Raw genomic sequence first — 14,936 nt, forward strand, 5'->3', positions numbered from 1 at the left:
ACCGAAATGTGATATTGAGGTCGCTGTTAGTATCAGGAATTGAGACATGGAAGTGGATTTGGGAATGTGCACTATAATTGTACGACATGTACCAAATTGAGTATAGGGTGAGGGGATAGAGGTAACATTCTGAAATTTCATGTGGATGTCACTGTTGGTGTCTGGTGTAAAGATAATGGAAGTGACTTTTTGGAAATCGGTACTAAATGAGTTCGAAAAGTACAAAGTGGTACTAAATTGGGTATTGGATGAATGGATGGAGCGGAAATACCTAAATGTGATATTGAGATCACTGTGGGTATCGGGGATTTAGATATGGAAGTGGACTCAGCATTTGTACGAAATTGTACGAATAGTACTAAATGTTACTAAATTTGGTATTGGGTGATTGGAGAGAGGTAATAATCTGAAATTTTATATTTACGTCACTGTTGGTGTCTGTGTGGAGGTGGGTTTGGAAATGCGTACTATTGTTGTTCGAAAAGTACTTAATTGAACTAAATTTGGTATTGGGTGAGGGGATAGAGCTGAAATCTCGAAATTTGATTAAAAAATGTGTCAAAGTGAACCAATTGTGCATATTGAGCATTCAAAAGGCCCTGCTGGTCTTTCAAAAAATATGCTTCAAAAATCCGCATTTATTAAAAAAAAGTTGAGGGCCGTTTGGCCTTGAGAATACAAAAATTAAAAATAAAAATAAATGCAAATTACAAAAATTTATCCATTTAATTTTTTTTTTTTTTAATTTAAACCTTAAAAATATTTTTGAAATCAACGTCTAAAACGCACGATTAAATCGCCACTAGTTTTTAGGCTTTCGAAATCGGCATTTATTAGATAATTTATCTGCGTTTGTGATCCGTTTGGCCTTGAGAATATTCCAAAAATTCCATTCTGTCGGTTTCAATTTTTTTTTATTTTTTAATCCAAAAAATAGTTTTGTTTATATTTTTGAAAACAACGTCTAAAACGCACGATTGAATCGCCACTAGTTCTTGTGAAAACATATGTTATTTACTTTTTTTTCAATACCACCTAATTGACCTTAAGACATTCTAATTTGCATGAATTCATTCACTTTCACAGTTTTTAAAATAACATCCGATGAAATTCCCAAGAATTAACGACGTCGCTGAACTTCCTCTCCGTGCTGATCACTTCACTTGACAGGAACAGTTTAAATATTAGTCGATGAATTTATTAAATTGATCTCTCTCCCTTCCTCCCTAACGCTCTCTCCACTTAGCATACGGAAAGTTCAAATATTAGTCGATTATTTGATCAAGTTACTCTCTCTCTCTCTCCCCATGCCGCTCTATTCACTTAACGTGCGAAAATAACAAATATTAATACATTATTCTATCAAATTATTAAAAATCGAAAAAAATGCAATTATTTTTCGCAATGTTCGCAAAATTTGAATTCCCATCATATTTATGAATGAACTCCGGCAAAAAAACAACAAACATGTTGTTGTGGTGCGTATTTTGTTTATTTCACAAGCTAGTGCGAAAATCGATTCGGAAAAATATTGACATTTACAAAGAGAGGTGAAATGTTTCTGATTTTGTTTTTGTTATTATTGCGATTGGAATATAATCCATTTTATTATAAATACCAGCTACAATTTCCACCAGATGCTGCAGAATCAACCAAGTGTTCTAAGAATAAACAACATTCAATATTTTAACAACAATTCAAAACGGAACGGATATAAAAAATTCCATTGCAAAACAATTTCGGAGAAATCATTAAACAATTCAAAGAAATTAAAAAAAAAATCAGAAAGAAATTTCAAAGGATAACAAAGAAAAAAAAAATAATTCAGAATAAAATTCTCAACACAAATTTTTAAAACCACCTCAAAGTCAATATGTTTCAAGTGAGTTTACTAAAAAAAATAAAATGAATTTTGAGATTTTAAATTCCACAACTGTTATACTTATGTATTAACTGTTCTACAAATTACTTCCGCTTCCAGATAAAAAGCACCAAATGGATTACCTTGACTTTTGTCTTCTTTGTGACATTTTTCACGGGAGTAGCGGCCAAGCCCACCTTCGATATTTACAACGACGACTACTATTCGGATTATGCAACCAGACGGTCAGGCGAACAATCCGATCACATTCTCTCGAGCTTAAAACGGGGTTATTACTACATTGACAATGGCTCCATAATACCAGTCAGACGTTCGGATGATCCCAATACAGGATATGTGCATTATAGTTATACACCAATTGCCCATTATCGCAAACAGCGGTCCGAACACAAGAAATTATTTGTGCCCAATTTCTTTGGCTGAGCCACAGAAAATTTTCCATTACTTAGTTATCGGTGAAAGAGAGGGCGCGATTGAGGGCGAGACAGAGAGAGATGGCAGACTGATATTTATATCTCTTATATCTCATATTATGTTAAGTCGTTGTTTTTTTGTTATTCAATTGTGTTTAAGTTATTAATTATTATTATTATTATTATATAAAAAATAAAATATCATATATGAAAAATATAAAAAAATGTTTTTAATATTGGTTGCTAAGTGGAGGGAAATGAATCCGAGGAAGTTTTTTTTTTCAAACGAGAGAAACATATCAATTATTTCTCATCTAATCAGAGTCTCGATATCTACGAAAAAACCGGGAATGTAGCTCCTAGTCTTCCAACATTTTTTAAGGTCCACGATTGTAACTCTTAAAAGTTTTCCAAAAAGTTGTTATTTTTGATTTTAAATTCAGGTACGTAGCTCTAAATTTAGACTTGACTTTAAAAATATTGAATGTTTTCTCAAATATATATTTTAAAATTTATATATATTAAAATTCTCATTATTGTAGTTTTGAAAAAAATACTCTATATTTTCCTCGATTGTATCTCAGAAAATCGTGTTAAAAAAGAAACAATCCAGAGGGCTTAAAAAATGTTTTCAAACCTACAAATTTACCAATACAAAGTCTTCAAAATCTTAAAACAAATTTACGATCATTATCTGAAAATTGAAAATTCTAATTAAAGGGCTTCCAAACATAAAATTCACGATTTTAGCTCTGAAAAGTCTTCAAAAATATTTTAAAAAATATGTAATTTAAAGGACTTCCAAGCATATTGTAAAGCATTTTAAGAATATTCCAAAAAAAAAAAAATATTTATCTCAAAACTAGAACCGTAGTTATGAAAATCCTTATTTTTTATAGGAAATCTTCGAATATTCCTCTGAAAGGTCTTCCAAAATTTGTCTTTTTTAAATTCTGTATTATAAATTTAATTTTTTTTAATATCCAGGATGTAGATCTGAAAACAAAATTTAAACAGGTCGGTTTTGACGACAGATGTATCTTTAGCCAATGACCGTTTATAAAAATACATTTTGACTACGTTAGTTGCGAAGAAGTGGATAAATATTGTTCGTCTCGTATCTGCCATAAACCTAAGAATATATCTACTTTTTTTCTCACTTTATATGCAATATGTGAGAATTTTTGGAAAATATTGAAATATGTTCCAATTTACACTTCATCTAACACTAATACTTTTGCGGCAGGTGCGAGTAGAAGTGGTCCGTTCGATCGTGCTACATACCAGATTTTGTATTTGTAGAAATATTGAGATGTACGAAATTTGAATTTGACGATCATCCGACATTTATTTCACATTTTATAGGAGAATGGAACGACCACAAATGTCATGAAACTGACTTGGGCCAAAGTGACCTGGGGTCTAAAACCGTCATTTCGATGAGGGACATTTTGGCCGTATCAAATGATACATAGCTTCTGTAGCCATATGGCTAAGGATTATAACTCTGCAAAAAATATTTTATAAAATCCAAAATAAGGGGCTTCAAAAATATTTTTAAAAATCCACGACTATCAGGCATGTCACAGAAATTTTACGAAATCGATTTATTTCACCTTTTCCAAATCGTTACGATTTGTTTTTGCTTCTTCAGCACTCGTACGTTTTGACCAATCCGGAAAAAAATCATTTCACATTTTTGAAATAAAAATATGGTAACTCCATGAAAAAAAAAAGTCGTAAACAAATTATTGACAATTAAAAAAGGAGTTTAAAATGGTTTTTAATAATATAAACACCAAAAGTAAAAATGCCAGGGGCTTCAATACTTGCTGTAATGGATGAAGAAATAAATCAGCGGTCTACTGAAAAAATTCGTCGCCGGACATTGAGGAACGCATCAGATCCTTTATCTCACTCAAATGCAGAGTAAGGATCCACCATTTTTAGTCCATTGTGTAAAATAATGTAAAGTTAAGAACGAGTCGTATTTGCTTTTTCCTGTTCTACAGCATATTTAAGAGTTTCAAGTTCAACTATTTTGAGTTTCATTTCGTTCCGTTCACGCATTCTCTTTTGCATTTCAATATTATGTAACTGCTCTTCCACATACTTTTTCTCCAGGATGTTACAAAGCCTGTCCAACTTTTCAGTTTGTTTTTTCATTTCCTTACTGTTATCTTCTAGAATTTTACAAATTTTTTCCAAGTTTTGTAAATGAGAATTTTCCTCAACTAAAAGCGCATTTAGATCTTGGTTTAAGGGAGTTCTTGCCCGGGGTCTTTTTACTGCAGGCGTGGGTTTTGCTTTTGTTAGGCTGCCCGACACTTGTCTTATTGGTGTAGATGGCGGAGAACACGATAAGCTTTTATTTCAAATCGTTTTTGAATAGGTGTTCGCGAACGGTTTTCTTCCAATGTTGGTGTTCTTGGATCAATTGCCAATGTAGAAACATTTTTAAAAGCAGCTGGAATGCATGATCTTGGTCTATCTTTTTTATTTAAAATCGAAGTGGTCTGCTTTGAAGTTGAGGGTGAAAAATTAAGCTCTTCGTTTTCAGATTCACTTAAAACTAATTGACTTGATTTTCGAGTTCTTGGAATATGTGTAGATGATGACGAATCAAAGTTTTCTTTTTCAGAACAACTGAAGTCTAATTCACTTACAAAATCCGCAAAGCTTACTGCACCACCAACTCCATCGACACTTTTATACAATCCGCAAATCCTGATTAAACTGTTCTCGTGTTCACTGAAAACATATTGATTGATATCACCACCAAATAATAGATTTTTTGTAAAATAAATTCCAAAAACATGTTCATTCTAAGAGAATTTGGTTAATACAATATTTTCTGTTAAATGTATGTGTCTTCTGTTTATTTTTTACGTTAAAATCATTAAATATTTCAATTTCACCCTGCTTTTTGAAAGTGATATCAAAACGCAAAATTTTTGCGTTTTCCGTTTTTTAGAGAAGCTAAAACCGTTTTCGTTTTCACTCTTGAACGATTTTACATTCTGTGACATGCCTGTATATATCTGAAGGAAATTTCTTTAGATAAAAAATATTTACAAGTCCATAATTATACATCTGAAAGGTCTTCAAAAACTATTTTTAAAATAAAAATCTAAAAAGAATACAATTTTAAGGCCTTTCAAATATTTTTTAAAAAAATCTACGTTTGTAGTTATTGAAAATATGAAAAAAAAAAAAACAAAACTGTGGCTTTGAAAAACTTATTTACTTTTCAACTCTGAGAGATCTTCAAAAAATACTTTCAAAAAGGTAAGGAATCACGCTTTGGAGAATGTAGGAAAAACATTAAAAAAATTGAGGATGTAAAAAAATATTTTAAAAAAATCAGGCGTAGAAAAATATTTTTTAAACAGTTCACTCATGGGAGTATGTGGAAAAAATATATTTAAAAAAATCCACACCTTGGAGAATGTAGAAAAAATATTTGAAAAAAACCCATGCCTTGGAGGATGTAGAAAAAATGTTTTTAAAAAAATCCATGACTTGGAGAACGTAGACAAAATATTTTTAAGAAAATCCACTCTTTGGGAGTTGTAGAAAAAATATATTTAAAAAAATCGATGCCTTGGAGGACGTATAAAAAAAGGTTTTTAAGAAAATCCACGGTTTGGGAGTTGTAGAAAAAAACATTTTTAAGAAAATCCACGCTTTGGGAGATGTAGAAAAAATATTTTTAAAAATAGCCATGCCCTGTAGGACGTTAAAAAATATTTTTATGAAAATCCATGCCTTGGAGGACGTAGAAAAAATATTTTTAAGAAAATCCACGCTTTGGGAGTTGTAGAAAAATATTAAAAAAATCCACTCCTAAGTGGATGTAGAAAAAATACTTTTAAAAAAATCCACGCCTTGGAGGATATAAAAAAATATTTAAAAAAATCCTCGCTTTGGAGTGTAGAAAAAAATATTTAAAAAAAAATCCACGCATTTCGAGAATGAAGAAAAAATATTTTTAAAACATACACGCCTTGCAGAATTTAAAACAAAATATTTAAAAAGAATCCACGCCTTAAAGGATGTAGAAAAAATATTTATAAAATGTCTACGCTTTGGAGTGTGTAGAAAAAATATTTACAAAAAATGCATGCATTGGAGAGTGTAGAAAACATATTTTTAAAAAAATCCACTCTTTGAAGTGTGTAGAAAAAAATATTTTAAAAAATCCACGCATTTGTAGGAAACAAAAAAATATTTTTTAAACAAAATCCACGCCTTGGAGGATGTAAAAAATAATTTTTAAAAAAGGTCCACGCTTGGAAGAATGTATGTAGAAAAAATATTTTGTAAAAATAATTCAAAACCTTAACTATTCTTGAAAATGTAAAAAACACATTTTTAAAAAGCTTGAAAAATATTTTGAAAAAATAAACTTCTAACACATGAACATATATTTTTTATTAAAAAAAATTCACGCCTTGAAGGAATATGAAAAAATTTCTATAAGAGTCAATATTTTTTAAAAAAAATCCACGCCTTGAAAGATTATAAAAAAAATTAATTAAAATAGTCCATATTTTTTTAAAATACCTACGTCTTGAAATAATATAATAATTATGAAAAAATATTTAAAAGACTCCATATTTTTTAAAAAATCTACGTCTTGAAATATTATGAAAAAATATGTTTTAAATAAATCCACACTCTAATAGTATTTAAAAATATTCATTTGTAAAAAATCCACGATATTAATAAAAATATTTTTATATGGATTTATAGGCCCCAAAAACTATTTTAAAATCCCACAATTATAGTCCTCTTTTTTTTTTTTTTTTTTTTTTTTTTTTTTAATTAAACATTTAAATATTGTTTTCAAATTTATTTTATTTTTCATTTCTTAAAAAAAAATTTCTTAATAATATTTTAACATCTTACATAGAAAAATGTTACATTAAATCTTATAAACCTATGGCAAAATTTGTCCCTAAAACTAATTCCAATAATTTATAATAGCTATGCTGGCAGTTAAAAGCTATAACAATTTTAGACCTCTGTCAGTCTACAGTCTTATAAATGCTTAAAAATATGTATTTTTTTAAATTTATATAAATAAAAACCCAACCCTATCGACTCCCATTGCTGCGCTTGCTTATCCAAAGAAATTGGGAACAAACAACTTCTTGCGTTTTGTTTTGGTCTGCTTGTAACGGACAACAGGTTTGAATTTTACGCTATTTGCCGATTGTCCATCGGCTGAGACATCCGTATCCTGGCGTCTCTTGCCGGGCGGTGGTCTTGATGAATCCCTGGCAATGGTTATCAAGGTATCCGGCGAGATGGCTGTAATGACACCATCATCAATGTAGTAGTAGCCAGTTTTCAGGCTATCGAGCAGACCACTTCTTGGTCTTGCTGGTATGGCTGAGACCCGGCTGAGTGTGGATATGATGACCACTAGTAGTAGGAGAAGGTAACTGATTGAAGGCTGTAATTGTAGAGAGAGCGAGAGAGAGTAGATTTGAGATGAGAATAAGGGTTTTGATTTTTTGAGAAGTATTTTGGAGAATATTGGATCAAGGGAAGTAATTGAAAGCATCTTGGTTTGGAATAACTTTCAAACACTGAATCCCATCCAATGTCCTTTTTCAGCTTCTATTGTTTTTAAAACTCACCATTAAATCCATGGCTCCGTTGTTATTCACAATATTTTACTGCTGATTTTGGGAATTAAATTCAAATGCTTTATATTTCAAGGTTATTTCTTTTTTATTTTCTGGCTAATTTCTTTAAACAAATATTGTCTTTTCTTTGTTGTTGTTGTTATTATTCAACACTCAACAAAACTTTCAAAAATTCCTTCCGCATGCGAAAAAAGAACGAAATAATTTTAAATATAGAAATTTCTTTCCGTCAAATTTTTTGTTTTGTATCGCTTGATTGATTCTGCGCTTATGATTTTCAATATTATTGCTAATACTCATTTTATAGAGAATTTGCGGATTCCCGATTGTTTTTGCTGTTTTTTACATAGAGAGATGTGTATGGATATTTTACAAAGCATAATTTTAACACTTTGGTGTGAAATAATAATCATAGCTCGCATCGTGGTAGTCGAATCAGAAGCAGCAGCTGCCGGAGATGAAGCAAGTAGTAAAACCACGAAGCGCTTACTCATAGCCGACTCGTAGTAGACATACTAATCTTGGCGGAACATAATTAATAACGCCATAAGTCGGTGCCCGGCTCCTGTATTGCGGAAATGGGAATGATGCAAAAAAAATATTTTTTTAAATTATAAAAATGTATTAAATACATTTTCACGTTTTTTTTTCGATTTTATTGAGTGACACATGGTTGGGATTAGTCATACGATATTGAATGATTTTATGAAATTAAAATTTGTAAAAAGAGAATATGAAAAATAATGGGGGAAATTATACTTTCGGAATCAAAGGAATCGACACTGGAAAAATTTATTTTTAGTAAAATCTTCGCTTGGTGGCTGTGGAAAAAAATCCGCTCCGTGAAAAACATTTTTTTTAAATTTTAAGTTCTAATGGATCTATAAATAATACCAAAAAAAATACGCCTCGGTAATTCTTAAAAAAAAAACAAGTAAAAACATTAAGTTCGGCCGTGCAAAACTTTGAATACCCTGCACCATTTGGAACGTATTTAAAAGTTTTCCAAAAAATATATTCTTTACAAGTTCTGTTAAAATCTTAATAATACCGAATATAGCCATTATATTGGGGTCATACGAAGACGTGGACATGCAGAGGCAACTTTTGTTTGTAAGCCATTACAACATTCGAATAAGAAACTTGAAAAAATCCGGTGAAAATGTAGCTAAAATCATAAAAATACCGAATATAGGAAGGTACCGTTTTATCGAAGACCTGGACCTGCTTAGACAATTTTCTTTTACAGACTGCAAATACGAAATTTCAAACGATTTCGGTGAATATTATACCTTAAATCGCCAAAATACGGAATGTAGGGAGGTACTGATTTATGGGCCATATGCGAAGACCTGGACCTGTATAGACAATTTTCTCTCATAGACTATAGTACCAATTACGAATTCTAAATGCGAAATTTTAAACCAGCCATCACAACAGATTTCATGTTTGTAGAAATATTAGAATGGATGAAGTTTAAAAATAATCGAATGTTTTTTAAGCATTTTATTAAGGTTTTGGTTATTCAAAATTTTGACCCCTTTTGTGGGGAAGTACAATGAGTAGTGGACCGGTATAGCTAATCTTTGCACCACATCTTGTATTAATAAAAATATTGGGATGCGCGAAGGTTGAAAAATCGAATGTTTATTTCACATTTTATGAGAGCTATTATTATTCAAAATTTTGACCCTTCGCGGGAGAGGAAGCAGAACGAGTATTGCTCATCTTCGAACTCGATCTAAATTTGATAATACTATTACGATACTTGGACCAAATCGGATATTACCTTCAGGAGTCATGGCCAGACTGATAGCTGGACACCCCTAGATCGACTCCAAAGGTCATTAAATGGATTTGGTCCAAAGAGACCTTTATTTTGATGAGGCACGTTTTTTGGCCGACTCAAATGACATAACCCTCCGGAACGATATGGCTGAAGGTAAACAAGTCCACGGACCCATGGCTCCTAATTTTTTTAATACTCGCTCAGGCGTGTCTGGAAAAATCCATGTTTTAGTAGCTCTTGAACGGATATATTTAAAAATAATTATCGATCTATAACCAGAAGCTTGGATTTGAAGGTTCGTCAAAAAAAAAAAAATCCTTAAAAATCCACGATTGTGGTTCTCAAAAAATATTTCTAAAAATTCACAAATCTGATCCAAAAAATACTCTACAAAATTGAAGTTGGTGGATCTGATTGCTCAAGAAAAATAACTGAAAATCAGCTACCAAAAATCAAGATATGGATTCAAAGGTTTCAAACAATCCAAAATAAAAAAAATATATAGTTTTTTTAATCTACCTAACATCTTCTCCTCAATTCCATAAGTCCATTGAACATTATAGTTTGGGTGTAGAAATGTCAAAACGTAATGAATTCTTCAGCTTGTAACTTATTAAGTTTCCTTCATTGAAAACTAAGAGATCACAATCCATTTAACTCGCACCCCAACCTGCCTCCAAAGCTCAATAAAAGCTAACACTTAACACCTTTCGTTGTGAATCGACAATTAGAAGAAAATGATACAAAATACTTCCTGATTTTGCTTAGGGAGTGAGAAATTGCCAATAAATATTGAATTAGTTTCGTAAATATTTGCAAACATGTGCTGGGCAAACAGGTGCGTGCGTGCGTGCAGCCGTACTCGTTGGACGTTGAAAGTGATTCTAAACTCGAATGCTAAAAAAAACTATATTTACAAAATTAATATTACACTAATCGAATAAGGGTTTCCGGTTAACACTTTACATTGTGAAGATAGAGGGTGGAGAGGGAATGTGGTAACAGAAATATTTGCAAAATCAAGGTAAGGGATGTTACATTTGTGGAAGTGAATGGTGAAGCATGTTACAGTGAAACTATTTTGAGTTTCAACGCATGATTTGAGGTATTTACACCCTAAACTAAAACACGTTTTCGCACATTTGGCCATAAAAATGTTTAGCGAAATGGAAAGAACCAGAAAACAAAAGATATTTTTGTGCCTCGTTTATGGCAAAGGAAATCTTCCAGCATCCCCAAAAAGATATGAACAATGATTGGTATCCTAATCAAGTCTCTAATTAATTATCTTTTTTCGAGAAATTGTTAAAGAATTTACAATAATAACATTTATTGCATATTTTTCGAAAGGAAATTTCCATATTTTTGTGTACAAAGCGAAAGGGTGTTACAATTTCAGAATGATATTTTTAAATATCAAGCGGATACATTTTCTTTTAGAAAACTTATCTTAAGCCATTCTAGAAACTTAAGGCCATTTGTAAGGCCATGGATTGACATACATAACTATCCTCGGTGTAGGAAAATCCTTTTGAGTTACCGGGGGGCTATACGAAGACGTGGACCTGCACAGACAATTTTCTGTCTTAGGCTGCATTATTCATTACGAACTTCAAACACCAAATTTGAAACAATTCCGGTGAATAATGTCACTAAAATCATCAAAATACCGAATAAAGGGAGATACCATTATATAGGGGCTATTCTTAAACGTGGACCTACATGACCCATTTTCAATACCAAAAGTCCTACAGACCAATTAAATAAAATTTTATCAACCTGCTTCAATTCGTTAGGAAGCTCGAGTAATTTCCACAGACGGACATCGCTAAATCGACATAGAATTTTACACTGATCAAGAATATATGTATGTAGTTTGTGGGATCTAAAATGTATAGTTCGAGGTATTACTAACGGATTGACAAATTTAACATACCATGGTAGAAGAATATAGGTAGACGCGTCGACACAGCTGCTGGGACAATGAACTGTCAAACCAATTTTGGAACTAAAAATGTTGAATGAAAAAGTATTTAAATCTGTAAAAATTGTTGAAAAAGGCGAATTATAATAGCCTCCGAATGACGTAGTATAAGAAAACATATAAAAATCTACTTATATTTAAAAAAAACATTTAAATTTTTTTGACATATCAACGCTCCCAAGCGTTGATGCATCTACCTGTATTCTTCTGCCATGTAATATACTCTACATACTATGTATGGTGGAGGGTATAAAAAGTTACAATATGTATATTACAGTTTTCTTTTCATTAAAGTATTTTTGTTTTAGAAGACCAGGCCCGCGATATTATCTAAAGGCTTGGTTTTTACTACAGTTGACGAGAATAGAATCCAATCTCCCTCTTCCATTGTCAATTCTATTCTGGATGGGTGATGAGAAAAGAAAGACAACCTTCTTCTTAGGATGTAGTTTCAATTCTGATTTTATTTCAAAAATACGTTCCTTAAGTACTACTGAAACTAATCTAACTTAACCTAGTCGCAGCCACACAATTATTCATATATATTCTAATATTGATTGGAGTACATTGTAGGGCTTATTCAAGTGGTCTACTGAGCGCATCGATATCTGTGCGTGTGGGTCACAACCTTTATTATCTCACACATTATCGTATGCGTCATCGCACAAGATCACCCAATTGTTCACATGTGATATTTTATGGCAGCTGGGAAATATGTAATTTTAGAATATTTATACTTTATTGCTAGATGTTCCAAGCGCCTCAACAGCACTTAAAAGTATGTACAACGACTTGAATAGAAAAATAAAATAAATTAATGTTTCATTTCACTATTCTTATTTTCGCCATATATCTATTTGATCCGACTTGTTTGCTTGAAAAAAATGTCTTTTCTCGTTGAAGGACTGGGTTCAATTAGGCATCTCCACGCCTTCCTCCTGTAGCATTGCTAACTGAAGGAAAAGTAGTTAAAAAGACTGCCCAAAATCATAAGAAGACTTCACAACACCTTTTTTCGTTGACTGTAATTTCGATTACTCGAACTTTTATTTAACAATTCTATAACTTCACTTAAATTTATTGAAAAAATAATTAATAATAATTAATTAATTATTAAATTTACCAGTTCCATTTTTTTCTTTTTCACTAAACACTATTCACAGCCTTCAAAATTAAATTCTTCACAACAATTCACTAATGAAGAAAAAAGAAGAAGCATAGTGTAAGGCTATCATTGTTTATGCTTCTTCTTATTTGGGAGTAACATTAAACTGATAGACAAAGTGTTGACACTGTCTCACACATTGTTTGTGTACAGTGGTGACTTGGCGGCATTTAACCCCAGCTTTCCTCAGTTTAAGTACTTGTCAATGATTTAGGTTTGATATTCAATTCTACCATTTCTTCACCATCCTCAAATGAGACACCCTACCATTCACCGAACAGGTTCATTGTCTGCAAAAAGAAAACACAACCAGATGGGCCGATCGACCATAAACACTTAAATATTTGCTTAGACAAAACACAATAACACATAATTATGATAATATTAATAATCGAATGAAATGAACTTTAATATATAATAATATATTGTTAATTAAATACTTTCCACTCGAAGTACGGGAGACGACGGGATGGATATAAAAGTGGGATGATATATGGACGTGCTTCACACCATGCCATAAAAAAACTTGATCAATAACCTAATTTAAAATGATATGATGATAAGAGGTAGACTGGTCAAAGAAGAAAAGAGTACAAAATCGTGATTCTTAACGCTATTTGTAATTTTGAAAAATTTCCCCTGCAATTAACCCATTGCGGAGGGAGGTTTTAGTACGGGAAAATAAGTGAAGAAAAGGAAAGCTCAAATAAGCCAGAATTAAAATTGTAATTTTAAATCATTAAGAGTGTCTATATAATGAAGTTAGTGGTAAAGAAAGAAGAATAAAGTTCGAAAATATCTAAATGAATACAATCGGGAAGATAATATAAAAGGACCTTAAAATAAAAGGATATAATAACGTGTTGCCATGTTTGTTCGGAATACCGTAGGATTTTGTTATTGCAAAATTGTCAGGCTTAATCCCATTATTGTTGTTTTTATCGAAACAACGTTTTGTTTATTAGTGGAGAAAGATGGTAATGTTTACCAGGGGGTTAGGCAGGGAATACCTAGGTTTCGGAAAGAGCCTCTATAAATTATTAAGTCATGGAATTTTAACATAAGAATGTTGTAACAGTTTGCCTTCATGTGACATCTTCCCGTAAGTGAATGTTACTTCTGGAGCACATCGTCCACAAGGGGTTAAAAAATCATTAAAATGAATAAAAAATCGTATCGCTGCGAAAATCTGCAAACAGGCGTAACAGCCAGACGTTCAGATATTTTGTTTTTGTCCAATAAAAATAACACTTTACTTTTGTTTGTGATTTGTTTGGGTAAACAATCGCTCCAGACGGATTTAGACAATTTGTTTGTCCATTTTTTTTTGCATGGGAACTGATTCATAGATTGAACCTTGGCCCAAAATAATTGGGATGCCTGCATCGTTTTTTGTTTACAAACATAAATATATGAAAAAAATCAGGCCAATAACCTAGATTTTTTTGAATAAACAACAACATTTTTGAAGAAATTGAGTTGCAATTTTGGAACACGAAAATTCTGCAAAAGAGCGAATGGAGAAAGAGGTTTAGGCTGAATTTTTCGGAGAATTTGCAATTATCTTCTAACAATCAATTGTAACCATTCTTTCTGTGACTATCAGCTGTTTTTGATTTATTTACTTTTTTAATTTACTTTTTCAAATCCAGTAAGCAAAGGCTATAGTCGTGCGGGGCGGACCATGTGATACCTTACAACACTACAATATGTTAGAAGCCCCTTTGTGTCCAAATCCATTTTGGGAGATTTCGCTTTGGAAATTATGTCATGGAGCACTGCCCAGATATTACCCTTAGTATTTTGGCTAGGGACATTTGCCCAATATTTACATTCTTCCCTGTGCTTAAATATCATCTGAGGCGTGTCGGTTGGCTTCAATTGTGTGATCAGGAATTTTTTTCTGCTTTTGGTTCATTTGAACCCCAAAATAGTTTGCGATCATCTTCAAAATCAAGACGCCCCTCTGTATCTTCAAATTTAGACTCATCTATATGATTTGCTTATCAGCATAAAAAAGCCAGAAGTTCGCCTATTGTGTATTGC

General features: G+C 31.8%; 2 protein-coding genes across 2 annotated transcripts; one reads left to right on the top strand and one right to left on the bottom strand.

The window, feature by feature from the left end:
• The first annotated feature begins 1,634 nt into the window (after positions 1–1,634).
• LOC101900130 (uncharacterized) lies at positions 1,635–2,475 on the top strand. Its single transcript, XM_005177708.4, has 2 exons — positions 1,635–1,882; positions 1,982–2,475. The coding sequence occupies exons 1-2, from the start codon at positions 1,874–1,876 to the stop codon at positions 2,303–2,305; spliced, it is 333 nt and encodes a 110-aa protein (XP_005177765.1). The 5' UTR covers positions 1,635–1,873; the 3' UTR covers positions 2,306–2,475.
• A 4,713-nt stretch (positions 2,476–7,188) lies between these two features.
• Positions 7,189–8,009, bottom strand: LOC101897557 (uncharacterized). Its single transcript, XM_005177695.4, has 2 exons — positions 7,944–8,009; positions 7,189–7,756 (listed from the first exon to the last, which is right to left on the bottom strand). The coding sequence occupies exons 1-2, from the start codon at positions 7,953–7,955 to the stop codon at positions 7,421–7,423; spliced, it is 348 nt and encodes a 115-aa protein (XP_005177752.1). The 5' UTR covers positions 7,956–8,009; the 3' UTR covers positions 7,189–7,420.
• Between the last annotated feature and the right edge of the window lie 6,927 nt (positions 8,010–14,936).

This window comes from Musca domestica, unplaced genomic scaffold, assembly GCF_030504385.1.
Source record: "Musca domestica strain aabys unplaced genomic scaffold, Musca_domestica.polishedcontigs.V.1.1 8, whole genome shotgun sequence".
NCBI lineage: Eukaryota > Metazoa > Arthropoda > Insecta > Diptera > Muscidae > Musca > Musca domestica.